We start from the raw sequence: 26,497 nt of genomic DNA, 5'->3' as shown, positions 1-26,497 counted from the left end.
TGGATGGCTCAACCTGTGCAAGTTAGCTGCCCTTTGACCCTAGTCGGCCCTCAGTATACTTAATTAGTATTCAAAACCTTGTAATTTCTTCTTGAGCTAATCTTTTCGTTGATAAGGTTTTTTCCTCAACATGCTGTATGATACATTTATTATACAAGAAAGCAGTAAGGAATAATATAAGTCTTGTATACAAGTCCTGCAGCCAAATCTGCATTAATTTGGAAGGAGGTTATAAATGTGAATGCAACAACAGTTACCAAATGAATCCTGTGACCAGGTCTTGCAAGGTCAGTGATGAGTAAGCTTCATATTATGTATACAAGAACCTCTCCACATAGGAGCCTGTGAGATGGGATCTTCATATATTCACTCTCTCTTGTACAAGTTAGGAATAAAAATTACTGTTGTCTCTACAGAGCAAGCTTCTCCTGTCTCTCCATCCACCTTGCCTCCAGTCACATCACCCAGGAGTACCATCCTTGCTAAAATTACCATGACTTCTAAATGTCCTCCTGAACAGCGGACATCAAGGCTCTTAACCGATACACCTACAACAATCCAGCCACAAGCCAAAACCATCACATCCCATAGTGAGAAGAGGACTCCTGATTTTTCTGCTCCAGAACTTCCAACAGGTACATCTGTCTTATGGATCATCACAATATGTTCTTTTATTGTAATGTGTAGTTAATTATCCATAAGTACACTCTTCCATATTTTTGATGTATACAAAATTACTATGGGCCTTATTTCGGCCTGTAATAATCCACATTTTACAGTGCATGCAGAATTTTCTTTTCTTCCTAATCCTAAAAATTAAAAGGAACCTTAAGCGACATGAATTTGCATCTAGCGCAGCATGAACTGGCTAGCAAGATCACACATGTGGGCAGCACGGTGGTTTAGTGGTTAGCGCTTCTGCCTCACAGCACTGGGATCATGAGTTAGATTTCCGACCATGGCCTTATCTGTGCGGAGTTTGTGTGTTCTCCCCGTGTTTGCGTGAATTTACTCCAAGTGCTCCGGTTTCCTCCCACAATCCAAAAACATACTAGTAGGTTTATTGGCTGCTATAAAATTGACTCGTGTCTCTCTGTCTGTCTGTCTGTCTGTGTGTATGTATGTATGTTAGTGAATTTAGACTGTAAGATCCAATGGGGCAGGGACTGATGTGAGTTCTCTGTACAGCACTGCGGAATTAGTGGCGCTATATAAATAACTGATGATGATATGTGCATATCCCCTCAGACTGGCCCGACGAAGAGGTGTCATGGGAGATTCCTATCAGTCAGTGTTAACGCAGACCTTCCCAAGGCGCGGAGTCTAACCAACCCCCCAGTCTTCACCAAGAACCGCCGCTAGAAGTTCGCAGGTCGCGGCCCTTAGGTTAGCCCACTGATGTAATAGGTGATAGACGGTAGGTAAGCGTTCCGGCAGAATAAAGGAGAGTAGAATGCAGATAGTTTACGCGACTGGTGGGGCACCTTCCCCTAAATGCCCTGCAAGTCTAGTGCTGGGTGGCTCAGCCTGTGTAACTTAGCTGCCCTTTGACCCTAGTCGGCACTCAGTATACTTAATTAGTCTTCAAAACCTTGTAATTTCTTCTTGAGCTAAACTTTTCGTTGATAAGGTTTTTTCCTCAACATGCTGTATGATACATTTATTATACATGAAAACAGTAAGGAATAATATAGGTCTTGTATGTTAGGGACCCCTCCAGCCGGTACAGCACAACCCAGAGTCTGCTCCGCCAGTCAGGTGTTCACTGGAGCCCCTAGTGGTGGGGACAGACTTGGCCGCAGACTGACAGAGGGTCGTGAAGTGTGTACTGGCTGGGGAGAACCCAGGTAAGCGAAGTGAAGTCCAGGCAAGGGTCAAGGGCTGGCAGCAGACAGCAAATCCAATAAACATGCCGAGGTCAAGGGTCACGAGCAAACAGGAAGGTCGGTAAACACGCCAGAGGTCGGGGTCACAAGAAACACAGGCAGGGTCCAAATCCAGGCAAGTCATACACGGGCAATCCAACAGAATATCCAAAGGACAGAAGCTAGGAGCAGAGCAGGTCAGCAGACTGGTAACAGAAGCTATAACCGGCAGTGAGGCTGCAGACCTCACTGCCTTAAATACACAGATGGCCCAATCAGGGCTTGTATGCACTCCTGCAGGGTAATTGCCTGTACAGAGCAGGACGAATCAGGGCTTGTCCCTGAAACACACAGTTGCAGGCTAATGCCTGTAAATTCAGCCCCAGGCTGGATTAAATAAAGATGATTTTAAACAATGCGCGTGCGCACCCGGCTTTCCATGCTGCCGGGACGCCGCGCTCAAGAAGCGTCCGACTGTTGCCTTGGCACTAGGCGGAAGTGACGTCCCGGTCGTCAAGGTGGCGGCGGCTGTGGATACCGCGGCGGCTCGTGACAGTACCCCCCCCCCTTGAGGAGGGGTCAAGGAACCCCGACACCCAGGTTTCTTCCGAAATTTCTTGAAGAACTCCTTCAGCTGTTTAGGGGCATGGAGTTGTCTTCGCGGAACCCAAGACCGCTCTTCCAAACCTCGATTTTTCCATTGCACCAGGAAATGCACCTGACCCTGTACCTTTTTAGAATCTTTGAACAACAAATTTTCTAGGTCTGTCTGAGCCTAATATTGCGTGTAGACAGCCACACTTTCTGGCCCACTTTGAGGGAGCAGGTGGTACGGTGGCTGTTTGAATTTTTTTTTGCAAAAAATGAGGCTTGTCTCAATGATGACTGCACTTTTTTCCAGATAACGTTGAGATCACTGGCAGTGAAGCAAATCTCCGGAACACCAGCGGACTTGAGCGAGTACAAGGATTTAGATCTGGGGTGAAAACCAAAATTGCATTAAAATGGAGAGGTTTTGGTAGATGAGTGACATGAATTATTATAAGCAAATTCTGCCCAGGGTAACAAGGAGGACCAGTTATCATGAAATTCCGAAGTGTAGCATCGTAAAAATTGTTCTAAGGACTGGTTAACCCTTTCAGTTTGCCCATTTAATTGAGGGTGTTATGCCGATGACAAACTAATCTTGATTCCGAGAAGGGTACAAAAGGATTTCCAGAATTGTGCTATGAACTGGGAACCACGATCAGAAACGATATCAGTAGGGAGTCCATGGAGACGGAAAATATGTTGGATGAATTAGACGGCCAAATCTCGAGCGGTAGGAAGTCTGGTTAGCGGTATGAAGTGTGACATTTTGCTGAACCGGTCTACCACGACCCAAATAGTATTGTGTCCTGCAGAGGGTGGCAGATCGACTATAAAGTCCATGGACAAGTGTGTCCAAGGTTTTGCAGGAATGGCCAATGGAACCAACTGGCCTACTGGACGAGCCCTGGGGATTTTATTCCTGGCACAAACCTCGCACAAGAGGACATGACTTTTGACGTCAGCAGACAATTATGGCCACCAGACAGTACGGGAAAGGATTTCTAGCACCTTCTGAATTCCAGGATGTCCGGCAGTTCTACTATTATGCGCCTCTGCAAGAACCGCCTTCCTTAAATGGACTGGAACAAATAGACACCGCTCCGGAGTAATATCAGGGGCTAATCTTTGAAATCTCTGAAGTGTGATACTCAGGTCTTGGGTTAACCCAGCATGGATTATGGAAGACGGAATAATAGGCTCTGGGTTTGTAACTGGAACGTGGTGTGCCAAGAAGCTTCTGGACAGAGCATCTGCCCGGACATTTTTGGAACCTGGTCGGTAGGTGATCACGAAATTGAAACGGGTAAAGAACAATGACCAACGGGCCTGTTTGGGATTTAGGCGTTTGGCCGATTGAATAAGTTCTTGTGGTCTGTAATAACGGAGATCTGATGTGAAGCACCCTCCAGCCAATGCCGCCACTCCTCGAAGGCCTATTTAATTGCCAATAGTTCCTTATTACCGACATCGTAGTTGGCTTCTGCTGAAGAGAACTTACGGGCGAAATAGGCACATGGGTGTAGACGATGAGTATGAAGGTCCTTCTGTGATAGGATAGCACCGGCACCGACATCAGAGGCGTCGACCTCAAGAACAAATGCTTTAGTTGGATCCGGGTGTCTAAGGTCCTGAGCGGACACAAAGGTTTTTTTCAAGCTTTCAAATGAGGCTACTGCTTGGGGCGACCAATTAGTTGGATCCATTCCTTTGTGAGTCAGGGCGACAATGGGAGCCACGATGTCAACAAAGCCACGAATGAACCTTCTAGCTTAGTAGCTGGCGAAGCCCAGGAACCTCTGCACCGTCTTAAGATTGTTTGGTTGCACCCAATCCAAGATAGGTTTAACCTAAATTGGATCCATGGAGAATCCCTCAGGAGAGATTACGTAACCCAGAAAGGATACCGTCTGCACCTCGAACTCACACTTTTCTAGTTTGGCGTAAAGGTGGTGTTCTCGCTATTTCTGTAGAACCTGTTTGACGTGACCCTGATGTACGGATAAGGATTTAGAATAGATGAGGATATCATCTAAATAGACGACCACGAAACAATCAAGGAACTCCCGAAGAACTTCATTAATCAGGTCCTGGAATACTGCAGGTGCATTGCTAAGACCAAACGGCATGACCAGATACTCGTAGTGGCCAGAGTGCGTATTGAATGCCGTCTTCCATTCATCTCCTTCTTTGATACGGATGAGGTTATATGCTCCACGAAGATCGATTTTGGTGAAGACTGTAGCACCTCTTAATTGATCGAATAATACGTAGATGAGAGGAAGGGGATAGGTGTTCTTGACTGTAATGAGATTTAGTCCTCCATAGTCAATACAGGGTCTTAGTCCTCCGTCTTTTTTGGATACAAAGAAGCATCCTGCTCCTACTGGAGATTTAGATGGCCTGATGAAGCCTTTCTCCAGGTTTTCATCAATGTATTCCTGCATGGATTTGGTCTCTGGACCAGAGAGGGAGTACAAGCGTCCCTTGGGTAACTTGGAACCAGGAATAAGCTCGATGGCACAGTCGAAGTCACGGTGCGGTGGTAAGGTGTCAGCAGCCTTTTTGGAGAACACATCCCAGAACTCATGATATTGTGAGGGAAGTTGCTCCAGAATAGACTGAATCACATGCAGAGGCAGAGTCAAGCAAGACTGTGTACAATAAGAGCTCCTCTGGACAATTTCTCCTTTCGCCCAATCCACGACAGGGTTATGACGGGAAAGCCAAGGGTGGCCCAGGATCAAGGGAACCGACGGAAAGTCGATAAGGAAGAAGGTTATGGACTCTGAATGGAGAGCTCCAATGTTGAAATGTAGTAGCGGGGTCTCCCAGGTAATCTTGCCACCAGGAAAGGAAGATGCCTCCTTCTCAGACTTCCTCTCCTTAATTCTCCTGTCAATTTTAATGGCAAGCTGCATAAGATTCTCCAATGAGGTAGGAGAAGGGTATTGCACTAATGAATCTTTGATCTGTTCCGACAGACCTAAGCAAAACTGGCTGTGTAACGCTGGATCATTCCATCCACTGCCAGGCGACCATCTCCGAAATTCAGCGCAGTACTCTTCGGTCAATCGCCGGCCTTGTTTTAAGGCCCGTAGATGAGCCTCAGCGGAAGCCACTCGATCCGGATCATCGTATAGCAGACCTAATGCATCAAAGAAGGCTTCTACCGAGTGCATGGCAGTACTTGTCTGTGGCAGAGAGAAGGCCCAGGACTGGGGGTCACCCTGAAGGAGAGAGATGATAATCCCGACTCTCTGTTGTTCTAAACCAGAAGTCCTTGTGCAGTCCTTGCGGCCTCTTCCTGGGCAGACAAACGCTGGGACAATCCCTGGAGCATTTGATACAGGGTGTCAACATGGCCAGCCAGGACCTGAGATGGAGGGGCGTTGGTTTCGCTTTCATCCATTCCAATGTTTGTCTCTGGAATTTCTGTTAGGGCCGGTTATAATGTTAGAAACCCCTCCAGCCGGCACAGCACAACCCGGAGTCTGCTCCGCCAGTCAGGTGTTCACTGAAGCCCCTAGTGGTGGGGACAGACTTGGCCGCAGACTGACAGAGGGTCGTGAAGTGTGTACCGGCTGGGGAGAACCCAGGTAAGCGAAGTGAAATCCAGGCAAGGGTCAAGGGCCGGCAGCAGACAGCAAATCCAATAAACTGGCCGAGGTCAAGGGTCACAAGCAAACAGGAAGGTCGGTAAACATGCCAGAGGTCGGGGTCACAAGAAACACAGGCAGGGTCCAAATCCAGGCAAGAGGTCATACACGGGCAATCCAACAGAATATCCAAAGGACAGGAGCTAGGAGCAGAGCAGGTCAGCAGACTGGTAACAGAAGCTATAACCGACAGTGAGGCTGCAGACCTCACTGCCTTAAATGCACAGATGGTCCAATCAGGGCTTGTATGCACTCCTGCAGGCTAATTGCCTGTACAGAGCAGGACCAATAAGGGCTTGTCCCTGAAACACACAGTTGCAGGCTAATGCCTGTAAATTCAGCCCCAGGCTGGATTAAATAAAGATGATTTTAAACAATGCGCGTGCGCGCCCGGCTTTCCATGCTGCCGGGACGCCGTGCTGAAGAAGCGTCCGACTGTTGCCTCGTTGCCTCTGCAATGGTCGGGCGCTGGGCGGAAGTGACGTCCTGGTCGTCAAGGTGACGGCCGGGACGCCAGAGGGCACAGGAAGCGAGCCGCGGCGGCTGTGGATACCGCCGCGGCTCGTGACATTGTATACAAGTCCTGCAGCCAAATCTGCATTCATTTGGAAGGAGGCTATAAATGTTAATGCAACAACGGTTACCAAACGAATCCTGTGACCAGGTCTTGCAAGGTCAGTGGTGAGTACAGTATAAGGAAGCCTTTCTTCACCTCTTATATCTTCATCACATGTATTCCTGACTCCATAAACTTCATATTATGTATACAAGGACCTCTCCACATAGGAGCCTGTGTGGTGGGATCTTCATATATTCACTCTCTGTTGTACAAGTTAGTAATAAAAATTACTGTTGTCTCTACAGGGCAAGCTTCTCCTGTCTCTCCATCCACCTTGCCTCCAGTCACATCACCCAGGAGTACCATTCTTGCCAAAATTACCATGACTTCTAAAAGTCCTCCTGAACAGCGGACATCAAGGCCCTTACCTGATACACCTACAACAATCCAACCACAAGCCAAAACCATCACATCCCATAGCGAGAAGAGGACTCCTGATTTTTCTGCTCCAGAACTTCCAACAGGTACATCTGTCTTATGGATCATCACAATGTGTTCTTTTATTGTAATGTGTAGTTAATTATCCATAAGTACACTGTTCCATATTTTTGATGTATACAAAATTACTAAGGGCCTTATTACGGCCTGTCAAAATCCACTTTATTTTACTGTGCATGCAGAATCTTCTTTTCTTCCTAATCCTAAAAATTCTTCCCACTGACGTAGAAGACATTATTCACTCCATCTGCCCGACACATCCCCTGTACTTCAAGTGCTTTTCTAAGAGCACTTACTCCAAGCAGGTGGAGCTGATCATGAGATACTGCAAATAAAACATTCTAACAGCCACCTTAACACATTCTGTGGCCGTTGCAGAGTTGGTCGCAAAGTTGGAGTAAATTGGTTTTAAAATAAAAAATAAGAGCACAAGAAAATATTGTATTTCTGCCCATAAGTAGACCTGTACACATATCGGAATATGTCCTCCTGTGTATCAGTAGCATATGCTTCAGGTTTATGATGAGTTATCATCAGCAAGGATTTGCACATGCCCTATAACGGGTACAAAAGATACACTTCCTAACAGGTGTATATGAATGTGTCTGCAGGAGCTGCATTTGTGTAAACAGAACATTACTGGGCTCGGCCTGTAGTTGCACATCCCTTCCCTCTACCAACCCAGATTTGAGCAAGTCTGCATAGGAGCATCTGCTTGCTCCCACTTTCTGGTCATGTTCAGAGAGATTTTATGGAAGATAGGCTACGCCACTCTGCGCCAGCCTCCCCTATGAGCAAAGGCTATACCAGCTATTAAACCAAGCATTACAACTTAAGCAGGCCTAAGAGCTACTTCTGAAAAAGCTATACATGCAAAAGAACTATAAAAGTCACAGGGCTATAAACACAAAAAAGCTGTGTGCGCCAAAGAGCTATGGAGACTAAAGAAAAATAGAGAAATAACCCTACATTCTGTGACCCATCTCCCATCTGCTTCATCGACATGACAAACCACTCCAAGAGGTAACCACTAGACAAGCATATCAGCACCCAACAAAAACAACAAAAACCTCCAAACAACCACTCCGCTGCAAAGAACACCAGCATGAAACTAGTCCGGGACCACTCCATCATACCTAGAGCAGGAACACAAGGCAACAAGCGAGACAAACATCTCCAGACAGCTTCTTCATTCTACAGGAATTACAAATAAGTCAAGAACACCCACAACACCAGACCACCAATAGATGACACCAGGATGCTCCACAACACCCCATTCGCAGAGGCAGCTGACTGTCGCTCAGTCACCTTGGAGATTGTAATATTAAATTATGGTGATAGGTGATATTCAGAGATAGAAAACAGCCTCTTTGATGGATGGTAATAAATAAATATCCTCAAGTTCCCAAAATCAGTCAGAGAAAAGGTCAGTTCAAACAGCAAATTCCGTACCGCTTTACAATTGGGAACAAACATTAATAAAACAATACTGGGTAATACATACAGAGAGAGAGGTAAGAGGGCCCTGCTCGCAAGCTTACAATCTATGGGACAATGGGAGTTTGAAACACAAGGGCACATGCTACATCATGTTGCACATTGGTCCAGCTAGAATGCAAAGGTAAAAAGTATTGAGTGGGCTGTGTGATCAGTCACACAGCAATGTTGGTCAGAGGGTTGTTGTCTTGTGTTAGCTGTGTAGAGGGTGACCTAGGGAGATTAAGATGCTGGTTGAGGAATATCATAAGCTTGTCTAAAGAGGTGGGTTTTCAGAGAACGCATGAAGGTTTGAAGACTAGGGAAGACTAGGGAAAAGTCTTATTGTGCGAGGGAGTGAATTCCACAAAGTGGGTGCAGCCCGAAAAAAGATCGGGAATGGGAGGATGTGATGAAAGTGGAAGAGAAACGCAGATCTTGTGCAGAACGGAGGTGTCGAGTTGGGAGATATTTTGAGACAAGTGAGGAGTTGTATGTCGGTACAATTTTGTTGACGGTCTTGTATGCTAGTAGAAGAATTTTATATTGGATTTGAGGAAAAACAGGCAACCAATGTAGAGACTGACAGAGTGGTTTAGCAGAGGAAGAACGAAATGGCAGAAAGACAATCAGTAACACGAGACAACACAGATGGTGAGATATCAGGAGAGGATAGATTTGTGTATCATCCGCATAGAGATGATATTGAAATTCAAAGGAGCTTACTAGTTTTCCAAGAGAAGTGGTGTAGATAGAGAATAGCAGAGGACCTAGGACTGAGCCTTGTGTTACTCCAACTGATAAAGGAAGTGGAGCAGAGTTGGATCCAGAGAAATTAACACTGAAAGAGTGATTAGATAGGTAGGATGAGAACCTGGATAGGACAGTGCCTTCAAGACCTAGGGATTGTGTCCCAAACAGTAGGGACCGAGGAGGGCCCGTACAGTCTGCTCACGTTGGTGTTACCTCTTAGAAAGTGCAGAGTCTAATGAAGAGGAAGGTTTTCTCCCGTAAGGGAGTTTGGACTTCGCAGGTTCCATACCGCAGGTCACGGTTCTCCAAAATGGTGATGAGCGAAACTGTAATGAGAACTGAGTCTATAATTGAGTATGACACAGATGAGAAGTATCTGAATAGTTGAGAGACTAGGAGACAGTCCCCCAGAGACTCAGAGAACACGTAGCAATAATCTGCAAAGCGTTTACCACAAGGACATGAAAACATGTTACAGCACACACGTAGGACGGACAAAATGCCACAACAAATTTAATCTGTGTGGTGAAGAAAACAAATTATTAGCAGTGACAACTGCACTCATGTTATCACAATGAAAACTCACTTGTTTGTCACAAAATTACTCTTGCCGTAACTCCACCACCAACATGATAATATAAAGTAGGGATGATCAAACCCCCGAACATCCCAAATCTGAGAACCTAGCCGAGCCGGCTCGGTACTTTCCCGCATCTTTGGAACTGAAATCGAGGCAAAACGTCATCATAGCGTCATCGGATCTCATGGGTTTTGGATTTGATGAGTACCTCCCTCCACCGCAGATCCGGCGCTATTGCTCAGACAGACACAGGAGGGGTGGCAGTGTTCTTGTCACTCTTCAGTCTCCAGTGCCATTGCTCAGTGCCATCGATATGGATCATGATCAGTCAACAGAAGAGCAGGAGCACCAACCAGCTGCTAGAACCAGTTATGATTATATTAGTCCTTCTACTTCATCTACTAAAGCCTATGCTCAAGGGCATAGTGGGTTTAAGTCCAGGAAACTGAAATCAAAACAAAAACAAGCTTATACATTGGAAAAGAAAAAACACCTCTTTAATAAAGGGAAAGTTTACTGTATAAAAACATAAAATTGCCAACATGCCATTCTACCAAACATAACAAAAAGCAGTACAGAATCAGCTAGCTCCTGTCACTCACCGGAGTGTGAGTGCCTCCACTCTGGTACGTGGTTCTCCATCTTTCCCGCTCACACCTGTGTGGAACCGCGGCCGTCCGCCATCCTGTCGCACTGGGCATGCGCAGGTCCCTTTAACAACTACACCTGACCACTAATGTGATTGATGAATCAATCACCCCTCCCTACTTAAGGCACCTGCAGCCTTAGGTAGGGGCCTGATCTTGAAGTCTCACTCCCAGTGAACTTCTATAGGTGTGTGCAGTTTCCAGCTCTACTCTTGTGTGCAGTTTCCAAACTGCTTCCAGCTCTACTCCTGTGTGCAGTTTCCAAACTGCTTCCAGCTCTACTCCTGTGTGCAGTTTCCAAACTGCTTCCAGCTCTACTCCTGTGTGCAGTTTCCAAACTGCTTCCAGCTCTACTCCTGTGTTCAGTTTCCAAGCTGCTTCCAGCTCTACTCCTGTGTGCAGTTTCCAAACTGCTTCCAGCTCTACTCCTGTGTGCAGTTTCCAAACTGCTTCCAGCTCTACTCCTGTGTGCAGTTTCCAAACTGCTTCCAGCTCTACTCGTGTGTACAGTTTCCAAACTGCTTCCAGCTCTACTCGTGCTTCAGCTTCCACGCTGCTCCCTGCTCAACTCAGCGGCGGTTCCCATACCGCTACAACGCTTCACTTCTCAGCTGATTCCAGATCTACACAACTGGGTATGCTCTACTGACTATTGACTATTGCCTATTGCTCGCATACCAGTTGTTTCCATTGTTGTTTGCTGCACAGGGTACAAGTACCCATATAGACTGTGTTACTGCATTGCTTCATTTAGGACAAGCTTTCACTCAAGCTACGATATCTCCTCACGCTACTACTTAGCGTTATTGTGCATATCTGCTGTGACCAGCTTCTCCTCACTGCAAGGCATCTACTCCATACAGACTATTCATTGTGCCTTCCATCTCAGCCTCACAAGACATTGCTCTACTCGCGCTGTTTCCATACAGCCACAGTTTGCCTTTCAACTTCACTCTCCTGCACCTGGACAAGTCCTCATTCCTTCTCACAGCAGTGGTACAACTTGCTGCACGCAGACCACTGACTTCCCTGCTACCTACCCGCACCTGGATAAGTCCTCCTATCACAGCGGTGGTACAACTTGCTATACGCAGACCACTGACTCTCCTATTACCTACCTACACCTGGACTAGACTCCTCACCATAGCGGTGGTACAACTTGCTGAACGCAGACCACCGACTACCCTGCTACCTACCTGCACCAGTACTATTCTTCCCATCACTACAGTGGTACAACTTGTACGCAGACCACTGACTCCTCCTCTACCTACCATCACCTATCCACGTCCACTCCTCGTGTCTACATTATCTTCAGCCTCCAGTTTACTGCTCCAAGTCGCTGACTTTCCTCTAACCATAGCTGCAAGTCGCTGACTTCCTCAGACTATCTCTACTCTCCTGCTGTTGTGTCACTCCAATTATTCACCTGCCTGCTTTGAGGTGCGTGCCATAACCCCGCCTCTCTAGCAGAGTTCCATCTGGTGAAACTCGGGTAAGCAACTCCTAGTGCCCGTGACAGTAAGATCAGGCCATGACAGACCCAGTATTGGAACCAACAGTTAAGGAGATGCTGCAGCATCTGGTCACTCGGGTAGAACAACAGGATGTTCGGCAGCAACATCTGTTCCAGTGTTTTCAGACTCTGGCCACCCGAGGAGTTCCTCTACAAAATGTTTCAGCGACTGTTGAACCTCCAGCGCCTTCTCCTTCCCCAGTGCCATCCCAGGTGTCTACTGCTTCCACGCTACACCTGCCTACTCCCTCAAAATATGATGGAGATCCCAAGACGTGTAGAGGTTTTTTGAATTAGTGCTCTCTCCATTTCGAGCTTCAACCTCACCATTTTGCCACTCACCGTGCCAAGATTGCCTACCTCATTTCTCTGTTTTCCGGACAGGCTCTTGCGTGGGCCTCCCCTCTGTGGGAGAGAAATGACCCCCTATTGGAGGATAGTGCACTCTTCATTTCCACGTTCCGCAAAATTTTCGATGAACCTGGCCGCGTTGTCTCTGCGGCTTCCAGCATTCTCAGACTACGCCAAGGATCACACTCTGTGGCCCAGTACGTCATTCAGTTTCAGATACTCGCCTCTGAACTACAGTGGAACACCGAGGCACTGATAGCTGCCTTCTGGCAGGGTCTGACGGATAAAATAAAAGACGCACTGACCACACAAGAGTTACCCTCCTCCTTGGACGATCTAATTTCCCTATGTCATAGGGTAGACATGAGATTCCGTGAGAGGGAGTCTGAAAGAACAAGCACCTCTAAGGGGTTCACTCGCCCATCACCTCAAGTTCGTCATCTTCCCCCTCCAGTGGAACCCATGGAGGTAGGACGTTCTAAGTTAACATCTAGAGAGAGGGATCGACGAATACAAAATAGACTCTGCATCTATTGTGCTGACCCTACTCACAGCCTGAACTCATGTCCTAAGAAGTCGGGAAATGCCAGGCCCTAACCAGTTTTGGAGAGGTAAGGTTAGGGTCCCTGGACTCCTCTCCATCTTCTATGTATTCCAAAGTGTGTGCATTTGATGTTACCATCTTCTCAGCCACCAAATCTTTTATCTCTCAAGCACTTCTGGATTCCGGCGCGGCCGGCAACTTTATCTCCAGTGCTCTTGTTAACCAGTGGTCCCTACCAGTGGCCCCGTTAAAAACCGCCATAGCGGTCACCGCTATAGACGGCTCTCGCATCATTAATGGACTTATCACCCACTGTACAACTCATTTGACCCTTCAAATTGGAGCCTTACACCGAGAGAAAATCTCTTTGCTGGTCCTTCCTGCTACTACTAGTCCCATCGTTCTTGACCTTCCATGGCTTCAGCTTCATTCACCACAAGTTGATTGGAGTACTCCCCAAGTCACATCCTGGGGCCCGGATTGTCATCATAGATGCCTAACCCGAGTGGTACCACTCAAAATCAACAGATCATCTATAACACCTGGTCCTCCGGGCCTTCCTCCACAGTATGCCCCGTTCGCTGACGTGTTCGATAAGGCGCAATCTGAACGCCTGCCACCTCATCGGGCATGGGATTGTCCCATAGATTTACTACCTGGCAAAAACCCTCCTAGGGGCCGTGTAAACCCTCTCTCGCTACCAGAGACACAGACTATGTCAGAGTATATCAAGGACAACCTTCATCGCGGATTCATTCGACCTTCCAGCTCTCCCGCTGAAGCGGGCTTCTTTTTCGTGAAAAAGAAAGATGGGACCTTAAGACCCTGCATTGATTATCGGGGGCTCAATGCCATAACCGTAAAAAATCGGTACCCGATTCCTCTTATCACCGAACTCTTTGATCGTATAAAAGGTGCTCGAGTTTTTTCCAAACTTGCTCTCCGTGGCGCTTACAACCTAATCCGGATCAAGTCAGGCGACGAATGGAAGACAGCATTCAACACCAGGGATGGGCATACCTAGTTATGCCCTTTGGACTGTGTAATGCCCCAGCTGTCTTCCAAGGATTCGTGAGCGAGATCTTCCGGGACCTATTATACGTGTGCGTTGTAGTCTATCTGGACGACATTTTAATCTTCTCTCAAGATCTTGTCTCCCACCATCAACATGTGGCAGAAGTTCTCTCCAGACTGCGGAAGAACCTCCTATTCTGCAAATTAGAAAAATGCTCCTTCGAATTATCCCAAATTCCATTCTTGGGATACATCGTGTCCGGAGTAGGTCTGGAGATGGACCCAGACAAAGTTAATGCCGTTCTACTTTGGCCCCAGCCAACTACCCTCAGGGCTATACAACACTTCCTGGGGTTTACAAATTATTACAGACGTTTTATCCTGAACTTCTCATCTATTGCTTCTCCTATTGTGGCCCTGACCAAGAAGGGCGCCAATACTAAACACTGGTCCTCCGAGGCCCTTCACGCTTTCCAAAGCCTTAAAGAAGCATTTTCTACCGCCCCTGTTCTTCGGCAGCCTGACGTAAACCTTCCCTTCTTTCTCGAGGTGGACGCCTCCAATGTCGGACTAGGAGCTATTCTCTCCCAAAGATCTGAGCAACAGAAATTCCATCCTTGTGCCTTCTACTCCCGGGGTCTTCTACCCGCGGAAAAGAACTACACCATCGGTGACAAAGAAATGTTGGCAATAAAAGTCGCATTGGAGGAGTGGAGATATCGGTTAGAGGGCGCAAATTTGGGATAAAAAAAAAGGGGACAGTGACAAGGCAATGCCAGCCAGTACCCAGTAATGCAACAGATAGGGTGACATAGGTGGTGTGACAGGATGGACCGCCTATGCCACCCTGTCTGTTGTTGCTTGGAACCGACTGGGCTTACTTTCCACCGTTCCCTTTCGTTATCCAAAACACGCCCTCTCACCGCAGTAGGGGGGGCTTACAAATGCTGGCACCACTGGACTCCTTTACCGGCATCCAGTACCGGGTTTCTTCTGGGTAACTGATGCTGCGAGTGTACCCCTTTACTAGTGTACCTGGTTGGTACTCCTGACCTATTCTTATGGATCAGGGTTGCTGCGGATGGATCCCTCCTGGCCTAGCACACTGGCCAGAGCTGCTGGGAAGCAGGCAGAGTGGTGGTACTGGAAAGCTGGGCCCAAACCTCAAAACAGCCGGGAACAGATTAGAGTTGGGTCTAATCTGTAGGTTACCGGGATAGAGACGTTTCCAAGCAGGTCTTTGACGCAATTGATGTTTATTTGCTCACGCTGTTTGAAGGTACCAGTGAGCAAGTCAGAAGAACAATTTTCAATAAAAAACAGAGCTTTTTATGCAGTTTTTGGACACAGCCTCACAGGGTAAGCCAGCCCCTTGAGATCAGAGCTATTATTAGAATCAGGATGCAATGCTTTTACCCAAACATTGATTTACAGGCAATGCAAAGCTAACAATATTTACACTTATCTGTGATATCCTAAAACTTGCTGTGATTTCCTGAATCTTGTTTTAGACACAGGAAATCTAACAGCAAGTCTAATTAAACCTTTCTGTGCCTTTAGGTGCTGGACCCTCACACATCAAAAGGTCTAATAAATATGAGATTAACATGGGTCTTTTCTTCAGACAGTTGCAGAATACACATTTCCAAAGCAAAGCTACAAACTCCCAAACAAGTGTTTCCCTAACAAAATACACAAAACACTTCCTAAACAAAGTCTTACTGCATCAGGTATATACCTCAGAAATAATGCATTTCCTCTAGCAAAGTTAAAACAAAAAACAAATTTCTTCCCCCGGTCTCAGAAATAAAGATATTTCCTTTACCAAAATGCACACAATATCAAAAATAAGTACATTTGCAATTATATAAATAAGCGTCCTACGCTATTTCCTTTAAATAAATTTATACCATAAGTTATTTATAAGTGATCCAGTCACAGATGGTCCATCCTGTCACAAACGATAAAAGCCACAGAGCTATAAACACAAAAAAGCTATGTGCACCAAATAAAAATACCCCCACATTTTGTGACTCATCTCTCATCTGCTTCATCGACATGATAAACCATTCCGAGTGATAACCACTAGAGAAGCACACTAGCACCCAACAAGGAACACAAAACAGTAAAGCGAGATAAACATCTCCAGACAACTTCTGAATTGTAGAGGAATAACCAATAAGTCAAGAGCACCCACAACACCAGACCACCAATAGATGATACGAGGTTCCTCCACAACACCCCATTCGCTGAGGCAGCTGACTGTCGTTCAGTCACCTTGGGGATTGTAATGATAAATCATGGTGGTAGGTGATATTCAGCGATAGAAAACAGCCTTTTTTGATGGATGGCAATTAAATAAATATCCTCAAGTTCTCAAAACCAGACAGATAAAAGAACAGCTCAAACCACTTTTACTCACATGGCGAAATCCATACTTGCTCCAGTACTGAACCTATAACTACCAGGGTTTCAAAAGAGTCTGACCTTCTGGCATCTCTTCTGATCTGTACCCTTTTATGACCTGAGTAACTATAAAGTCCTTAATCAGGTCCCTGATCCCATGGTGTTTAATAAGAAAAGCTAAAACTTGCAAGGTGCTGGTTCACAGATGCTTCTCTACAAATGACCCAGGAATCAGAACAGAAGCCCAGTATGCTCTTGTTTGCTGGAAAATCCCAATAATAGGAATGTCATGGCTGGGTTATCCTAACACACTATACCGTACTGCTCCCTGGTACTGATGTCAAGGGACCGTCCCACGCTGCTGCTTCCAAAAAATTTTGTGCCAAAGAAATTATGAGCAGGTGAAATCCATTTCATCTGCGTCCATCTCCAACAAACATATTTTGCCTATATATAAAAAAGACCATGTGCAAACCACAGCGTTTTCCACTCTTGGCATGAACATGAAAACATGTTACAGCACAAATGTAGGAGGGACATGATGTCTCAACAAATTTAATCTCCGTGGTGAAGAAAACAAATGATTAACAATGACAACTGCACTCATGTTATCACAATGAAAACTCACTTGTTTGTCACAAACATACTCTTGTCGTCAGGGCTGCCAAGAGGAATTCAGGGCCCCGGTACAACAAATTCATGGAGTGCCCTCACTTGACTAAAAGTGCCAGCAGCCCCATTCTAATCCATATCCTAATCCACAAATTGATGTCCTCATTTTCCAATACAGAAATGCCATGTTTCTAGGCCTAATCAGCTCATTATATTGAAGCCAGGTCTAACCCCTAAACGCCCGGCAAGCCTGCCCAACAGTATTCATATAGCTAGAAAGTGCAAAGCAAATCTCCGATCTTTTCCCAATAAAACTTGCCAGAAAAATGAAAGCTTGAAAAAGTGTCTCCTAATTTCACCTTCCTACTTACCCTCACCTATTCCTTCACCTGAGTCTTATACACATGGGAAGTCTACCAGCCAGTCTAAATCCCCCCCCCCCCCCTGTGCTTCCAGACTCAACAGCAAAATTGGTCATTCAGCGATGAAAAGGTCTAATTAACATGAGATTGTCTGTCTCCAGGCAGTTGAAAAAACAAATACCCTCCACTTAAATACTTAGTTGAGACATCCTGTGAGAAAAGTTACAAAACCCATACATGACATACTGTCTCCAAAATCAATATATTTCCATACAAACACATACCAATATATAAAAAAAAGTACATTTGCAATTATGTAAATTGTCGCCTGCACCACTAATTGAAATAAATTTCTACAATAGATTATTTCTACGTGATCCAGCCAGTGTAGGTCACAGGAATTACAGCAGGTAATTAGACATCAAAGCAGGCTCTTGAAGCAGTGATGTTTTTTAGCTCAAGTGTCCTAATAAGGACAGTTACATACACTAGTTAAAGGTACTAGTAGTATCCAGAAGTACAGATGCAATAATACTACATTACGTAGTCAAACAGTCCGCTTTTTATACAGATTTACACAGATACCCTGGCAGGAGGTAACCCAGCCTCCTTCTCCTCTAACCAATCCAGTGCTTCATGCAGCCTGCACACATAACTCAGCCTGGAGGGGTTTAACACCTTCTTACATTGCTGCTAGTGACACTACTGCGTCTGAGGGTTATATTGAATATTTACCATCAGGATATAACATTTTTTCTAATCTCTCAATTTAACTTGCAAAATTCACATTAATCTGTGATCACTTGCATCCTGAGTCTTACACACATAGGAAGTTTACAAGCCAGTCTAATTACCCCTCTGTGCTTTCAGACTCAAGAGACGTGTTGGTCATTCAGCAATGAAATGGTCTAATTCACATAAGATTGCCTGTCCCCAGCATCCTGTCCCTAATCAATCCAGGTGCTTCATGCAGCCTGCACATAACTCAGCCTGGAGGGGTTTAACACCTTCTTACATTGCTGCTAGCAGTACCACAATGTTTGAGGTTTTATATTGAATGTTTACCATCAGGATATAACATTTTCTATAATCTCGCAATTTAACAGGAGATTGCCTATCTCCACACAGTAAAAACACATCCCCTCCAGTCAGATGCTTACTTGGGACTTCCTATAGAAAAGTCACAAAACCCAAACATGACATACTGTCTCTGAAATCAATACATTTCCATACAAATACATACCAATATATATAAAAAAAAAAAGTACATTTGCAATTATGTAAATTGTCGCCTGCACCACTAATTGAAATAAATTTCTACAATAGATTATTTCTACGTGATCCAGCCAGTGTAGGTCACAGGAATTACAGCAGGTAAGTATACATCAAAGCAGGCTCTTGAAGCAGTGATGTTTTTTAACTCAAGTGTCCTAATAAGGACAGTTACATACACTAGTTAAAGGTACTAGTAGTATCCAGAAGTACAGATGGAATAATACTACATTACGTAGTCAAACAGTCCGCTTTTTATACAGATTTACACAGATACCCTGGCAGGAGGTAACCCAGCCTCCTTCTCCTCTAACCAATCCAGTGCTTCATGCAGCCTGCACACATAAATCAGCCTGGAGGGGTTTAACACCTTCTTACATTGCTGCTAGTGACACTACTGCGTCTGAGGGTTATATTGAATGTTTACCATCAGGATATAACATTTTTTCTAATCTCTCAATTTAACTTGCAAAATTCACATTAATCTGTGATCACTTGCATCCTGAGTCTTACACACATAGGAAGTTTACAAGCCAGTCTAATTACCCCTCTGTGCTTTCAGACTCAAGAGACGTGTTGGTCATTCAGCAATGAAATGGTCTAATTCACATAAGATTGCCTGTCCCCAGCATCCTGTCCCTAATCAATCCAGGTGCTTCATGCAGCCTGCACATAACTCAGCCTGGAGGGGTTTAACACCTTCTTACATTGCTGCTAGCAGTACCACAATGTTTGAGGTTTTATATTGAATGTTTACCATCAGGATATAACATTTTCTATAATCTCGCAATTTAACAGGAGATTGCCTATCTCCACACAGTAAAAACACATCCCCTCCAGTCAGATGCTTACTTGGGACCTCCTATAGAAAAGTCACAAAACCCAAACATGACATACTGTCTCTGAAATCAATACATTTCCATACAAATACATACCAATATATATAAAAAAAAAAAGTACATTTGCAATGATGTAAATTGGCGCCTGCACCAGTAATTGAAATAAATTTCTACAATAAATTATTTCTACGTGATCCAGTCACAGATGCAGATTGTTTATGTGTCTGGGAGGGACACCTTCCCCCAAATGACCTGCAAGTCTAGTGCCAGGTTGCCCACCCTGGGTAACTTATCTGCCCTAGTCGGCCCTCAGTATACTTAATTAGTCATTTAAATCTTTCTTCTTGAGCCAGCATTTTCAAAAATGTCTGTTGATAAGGTTTTTTCTTTACAATCTCTATGATACATTTTATACACATGAAAATAATAAGGAATAATATAGGTATTGTATTATTTTACAACATTGCACAGTATTCTCCATCTCTTTCTTAGATATTAATAAATGTGAGGAAACTAAGTCCTGCAGCCAAATCTGCATTCATTTGGAAGGAGGATATACATGCAAATGCAACGAGGGTTACCAAATGGATCCTGTGACCAGGTCTTGTAAGATCTATGATGTGTACAGTATTAGGAAGTCTTTCTTCACCTCATACGTCTTCAACACATGTATTCCTGACTCCATAAACTTCATATTATGTATACAAGACCCTCTCAGAATAGGAGCCTGTGTGACGGGATACAAGGGAATATCTTCATATATTCACTTTCTCTTATACAGGTTGGTAACAAATATTACTGTTGTCTCTACAGGGAAAGCTTCTCCCGTCTCGCCGTCCACCTTGCCTCCAGTCACATCACTCAGGAGTACCATCCTTGCCAAAATTACCATGACTTCTAAAAGTCCTCCTGAACAGCGGACATCAAGGCACTTAACTGATACACCTACAACAATCCAACCACAAGCCAAAACCATCACATCCCATAGTGAAAAGAGGACTCCTGATTTTTCTACTCCAGGACTTCCAACAGGTACAGCTGTCTTATGTATCATAACAATATGTTCTTTTATTGTATTGCGTAGTTAATTATCCATCAATACATGCTTCTATATTTTTGATGTGTGCAAAATTACTTAGGTTCTAATTTTGGGCTGTAAAAATCCTCTTTATTTGACTGTGCATGCAGAATCTTCTTTTGTTCCTAATCCTAAAAATTCTTCCCACTGACGTAGAAGACATTATTCACTCCATCTGCCCCACACATCCCCTGTACTTCAAATGCTTTTCTAACAGCACTTACTCCAAGCAGGTGGAGCTGATCATGAGATACTGCAAATAAAACATTCTACCAGCCACCTTTACACATTCTGTGGCCGTTGCAGAGTTGGTCGCAAAGTTGGAGTAAATTGCTTTTAAAATAAAAAATAAGAGCACAAGAAAATATTGTATTTCTGCCCATAAGTAGACCTGTACACATATCGGAATATGTCCTCCTGTGTATCAGTAGCATATGCTTCAGGTTTATGATAAGTTATCATCAGCAAGGATTTGCACATGCCCTATAACGGGTACAAAAGATACACTTCCTAACAGGTGTATATGAATGTGTCTGCAGGAGCTGCATTTGTGTAAACAGAACATTACTGGGCTCGGCCTGTAGTTGCACATCCCTTCCCTCTACTAACCCAGATTCGAGCAAGTCTGCATAGGAGCATCTGCTTGCTCCCACTTTCTGGTCATGTTCAGAGAGATTTTATGGAAGATAGGCTACGCCACTCTGCGCCAGCCTCCCCTATGAGCAAAGGCTATACCAGCTATTAAACCAAGCATTACAACTTAAGCAGGCCTAAGAGCTACTTCTGAAAAAGCTATACATGCAAAAGAACTATAAAAGTCACAGGGCTATAAACACAAAAAAGCTGTGTGCGCCAAAGAGCTGTGGAGACTAAAGAAAAATAGAGAAATAACCCTACATTCTGTGACCCATCTCCCATCTGCTTCATCGACATGACAAACCCCTCCAAGAGGTAACCACTTGACAGGCATATCAGCACCCAACAAAAACCTCCAAACAACCACTCCGCTGCAAAGAACACCAGCATGAAACTAGTCCGGGACCACTCCATCATACCTAGAGCAGGAACACAAGGTAACAAGCGAGACAAACATCTCCAGACAGCTTCTTCATTCTACAGGAATTACAAATAAGTCAAGAACACCCACAACACCAGACCACCAATAGATGACACCAGGATGCTCCACAACACCCCATTCGCTGAGGCAGCTGACTGTCGCTCAGTCACCTTGGAGATTGTAATATTAAATTATGGTGATAGGTGATATTCAGAAATAGAAAACAGCCTCTTTGATGGATGGTAATAAATAAATATCCTCAAGTTCCCAAAATCAGTCAGAGAAAAGGTCAGTTCAAACAGCAAATTCCGTACCGCTTTACAATTGGGAACAAACATTAATAAAACAATACTGGGTAATACATACAGAGAGAGAGGTAAGAGGGCCCTGCTCGCAAGCTTACAATCTATAGGACAATGGGAGTTTGAAACACAAGGGCACGTGCTACATCATATTGCACATTGGTCCAGCTAGAATGCAAAGGTAAAAAGTATTGAGTGGGCTGTGTGATCAGTCACACAGCAATGTTGGTCAGAGGGTTGTTGTCTTGTGTTAGCTGTGTAGAGGGTGATAATTGGGTAACCTAGGGAGATTAAGATGCTGGTTGAGGAATATCATAAGCTTGTCTGAAGAGGTCGGTTTTCAGAGAACGCATGAAGGTTTGAAGACTAGGGAAGACTAGGGAAAAGTCTTATTGTGCGAGGGAGTGAATTCCACAAAGTGGGTGCAGCCCGAAAAAAGTCCGGGAATGGGAGGATGTGATGAAAGTGGAAGAGAAACGCAGATCTTGTGCAGAACGGAGGTGTCGAGTTGGGAGATATTTTGAGACAAGTGAGGAAATGTATGTCGGTACAATTTTGTTGACGGTCTTGTATGCTAGTAGAAGAATTTTATATTGGATTTGTTAAAAAACAGGCAACCAATGTAGAGACTGACAGAGTGGCTCAGCAGAGGAAGAAGGAAATGGCAGAAAGACAATCAGTAACACGAGACAACACAGATGGTGAGAGATCAGGAAAGGATAGATAGATTTGTGTATCATCCGCATAGAGATGATATTGAAATTCAAAGGAGCTTACTAGTTTTCCAAGAGAAGTGGTGTAGATAGAGAATAGCAGAGGACCTAGGACTGAGCCTTGTGGTACTCCAACTGATAAAGGAAGTGGAGCAGAGTTGGATCCAGAGAAATTAACACTGAAAGAGTGATTAGATAGGTAGGATGAGAACCTGGATAGGACAGTGCCTTCAAGACCTAGGGATTGTGTCCCAAACAGTAGGGACCGAGGAGGGCCCGTACAGTCTGCTCACGTTGGTGTTACCTCTTAGAAGGTGCAGAGTCTAATGAAGAGGAAGGTTTTCTCCCGTAAGGGAGTTTGGACTTTGCAGGTCACGGTTCTCCAAAAAGGTGATGAGCGAAACTGTAATGAGAACTGAGTCTATAATTGAGTATGACACAGATGAGAAGTATCTGAATAGTTGAGAGACTAGGAGACAGTCCCCCAGAGACTCAGAGAACACGTAGCAATAATCTGCAAAGCGTTTACCACAAGGACATGAAAACATGTTACAGCGCACACGTAGGATGGACAAAATGCCACAACAAATTTAATCTGTGTGGTGAAGAAAACAAATTATTAGCAGTGACAACTGCACTCATGTTATCACAATGAAAACTCACTTGTTTGTCACAAAATTACTCTTGCCGTAACTCCACCACCAACATGATAATATAAAGTAGGGATGCTCAAACCCCCGAACATCCCAAATCTGAGAACCTAGCCGAGCCGGCTCGGTACTTTCCCGCATCTTCGGAACTGAAATCGAGGCAAAACGTCATCATAGCGTCATCGGATCTCATGGGTTTTGGATTTGATGAGTACCTCCCTCCACCGGAGATCCGGCGCTATTGCTCAGACAGACACAGGAGGGGTGGCAGTGTTCTTGTCACTCTTCAGTCTCCAGTGCCATTGCTCAGTGCCATCGATATGGATCATGATCAGTCAACAGAAGAGCAGGAGCACCAACCAGCTGCTAGAACCAGTTATGATTATATTAGTCCTTCTACTTCATCTACTAAAGCCTATGCTCAAGGGCATAGTGGGTTTAAGTCCGGGAAACTGAAATCAAAACAAAAACAAGCTTATACATTGGAAAAGAAAAAACACCTCTTTAATAAAGGGAAAGTTTACTGTATAAAAACATAAAATTGCCAACATGCCATTCTACCAAACATAACAAAAAGCAGTACAGAATCAGCTAGCTCCTGTCAATCACCGGAGTGTGAGTGCCTCCACTCTGGTACGTGGTTCTCCATCTTTCCCGCTCACACCTGTGTGGAACCGCGGCCGTCCGCCATCCTGTCGCACTGGGCATGCGCAGGTCCCTTTAACAACTACACCTGACCACTAATGTGATTGATGGATCAATCACCCCTCCCTACTTAAGGCACCTGCAGCCTTAGGTAGAGGCCTGATCTTGAAGTCTCACTCCCAGTGAACTTCTATAGGTGTGTGCAGTTTCCAGCTCTACTCTTGTGTGCAGTTTCCAAACTGCTTCCAGCTCTACTCCTGTGTGCAGTTTCCAAACTGCTTCCAGCTCTACTCCTGTGTGCAGTTTCCAAACTGCTTCCAGCTCTACTCCTGTGTGCAGTTTCCAAACTGCTTCCAGCTCTACTCCTGTGTGCAGTTTCCAAGCTGCTTCCAGCTCTACTCCTGTGTGCAGTTTCCAAACTGCTTCCAGCTCTACTCCTGTGTGCAGTTTCCAAGCTGCTTCCAGCTCTACTCCTGTGTGCAGTTTCCAAACTGCTTCCAGCTCTACTCCTGTGTGCAGTTTCCAAACTGCTTCCAGCTCTACTCGTGTGTACAGTTTCCAAACTGCTTCCAGCTCTACTCGTGCTTCAGCTTCCACGCTGCTCCCTGCTCAACTCAGCGGCGGTTCCCATACCGCTACAACGCTTCACTTCTCAGCTGATTCCGGATCTACACAACTGGGTATGCTCTACTGACTATTGACTATTGCCTATTGCTCGCATACCAGTTGTTTCCATTGTTGTTTGCTGCACAGGGTACAAGTACCCATATAGACTGTGTTACTGCATTGCTTCATTTAGGACAAGCTTTCACTCAAGCTACGATATCTCCTCACGCTACTACTTAGCGTTATTGTGCATATCTGCTGTGAACAGCTTCTCCTCACTGCAAGGCATCTACTCCATACAGACTATTCATTGTGCCTTCCATCTCTGCCTCACAAGACATTGCTCTACTCGCGCTGTTTCCATACAGCCACAGTTTGCCTTTCAACTTCACTCTCCTGCACCTGGACAAGTCCTCATTCCTTCTCACAGCAGTGGTACAACTTGCTGCACGCAGACCACTGACTTCCCTGCTACCTACCCGCACCTGGACAAGTCCTCCTATCACAGCGGTGGTACAACTTGCTATACGCAGACCACTGACTCTCCTATTACCTACCTACACCTGGACCAGACACCTCACCATAGCGGTGGTACAACTTGCTGAACGCAGACTACCGACTACCCTGCTACCTACCTGCACCAGTACTATTCTTCCCATCACTACAGTGGTACAACTTGCTGTACGCAGACCACTGACTCCTCCTCTACCTACCATCACCTATCCACGTCCACTCCTCGTGTCTACATTATCTTCAGCCTCCAGTTTACTGCTCCAAGTCGCTGACTTTCCTCTAACCATAGCTGCAAGTCGCTGACTTCCTCAGACTATCTCTACTCTCCTGCTGCTGTGTCGCTCAAATCATTCACCTGCCTGCTTTGAGGTGCGTGCCATAAACCCGCCTCTCTAGCAGAGTTCCATCTGGTGAAACTCGGGTAAGCAACTCCTAGTGCCCGTGACAGCTCCCTTCTCTCAGCTGGATCCCATCACCTGCAATCTACACTGTCATCCTCAATTTCAACCTCACCCTTATCAGTGTGTACATCATCCTCACACAATATTAATTCATCCACGCTGGAATCCATCATTACAGAGGTCTCTGTACTTTGATGTAATTGCCGGTAAAGGCCTTACTTGTTCAATTTGTAGTTCATTTTACAGCAGAGCTGTCATGATTTTTTGGCAATTCTTTTACACCAGGGGCCTGATTCATTAAGGATCTTAACTAGAGAAACTTCTTATTTCAGTCTCCTGGACAAAACCATGTTACAATGCAAGGGGTGCAAATTAGTATTCTGTTTTGCACATAAGTTAAATACTGACTGTTTTTTCATTTAGCACTTGAGTTCATTGACAGCACTGTTGGGCTTAAGGTAGCTAAGATATTGGAAGCTTGTTTTGTGGGGGCCCAAACAAAACAAGCACTTCAGCCACAAAAGTGGCACTCCTTGTCGTTGAACTGCTTGGTTTGTTAAACTAAACATGTCCTTTTCAACATATGGGTGGGAGGGTGGTCCCAAGAACAATTCCATCTTGCACTGTTTTACGTTTTGGCCTTGGTCTATCAGCTTGTGTAACAATCCACAATTCAGGTGTCAACAGTATTATTAGGTCGCCAATTCACATGGCGGACAGTATGATTAGGTAGACTATTCAAATGTGGACTGTATTATTATAGAGCCAGGGGTATGGCTAAGGACAGGTCTAGGGATAGCGACAGGTCTAGGGAACTTCCGTGTGTTTGTGTTGTTGCTCTGTCACAAAACACAAAGTTAATACAGATCCAAAACCAAAAACACGGGTGGTCAGTGAACATCTCTAACCAAATGCTTAAGGATGTGAGGTTCTGCATAAAACCCAGGCAAGTTCCCATCACAGCCTGGGTAACTTATCTGCCCTAGTCAGCCCT

The 26,497-nt window shown here is 45.1% G+C and overlaps 1 protein-coding gene across 10 annotated transcripts in view; it reads left to right on the top strand.

The window, feature by feature from the left end:
* LOC142151281 (uncharacterized) overlaps positions 1-26,497 on the top strand; it is a 124,750-nt gene that overhangs the window by 72,347 nt on the left and 25,906 nt on the right. For 6 of the 10 annotated variants that reach the window (XM_075206767.1, XM_075206768.1, XM_075206763.1 and 3 more), the window contains 3 exons: positions 417-635; positions 6,977-7,195; positions 20,352-20,570. In XM_075206767.1, coding sequence (XP_075062868.1) covers positions 417-635; positions 6,977-7,195; positions 20,352-20,570 — 657 coding nt within the window. The remainder of the gene's footprint in view (positions 1-416; positions 636-6,976; positions 7,196-20,351; positions 20,571-26,497) is intronic. The other 4 variants (XM_075206764.1, XM_075206765.1, XM_075206769.1 and 1 more) reach the window with 4 other exon arrangements.

The sequence above is a fragment of the Mixophyes fleayi genome, chromosome 4, assembly GCF_038048845.1.
Source record: "Mixophyes fleayi isolate aMixFle1 chromosome 4, aMixFle1.hap1, whole genome shotgun sequence".
Lineage (NCBI taxonomy): Eukaryota > Metazoa > Chordata > Amphibia > Anura > Limnodynastidae > Mixophyes > Mixophyes fleayi.
Note: the sequence above shows the minus strand (reverse complement) of the source record. Positions and strands in the feature narration are given on the sequence as shown.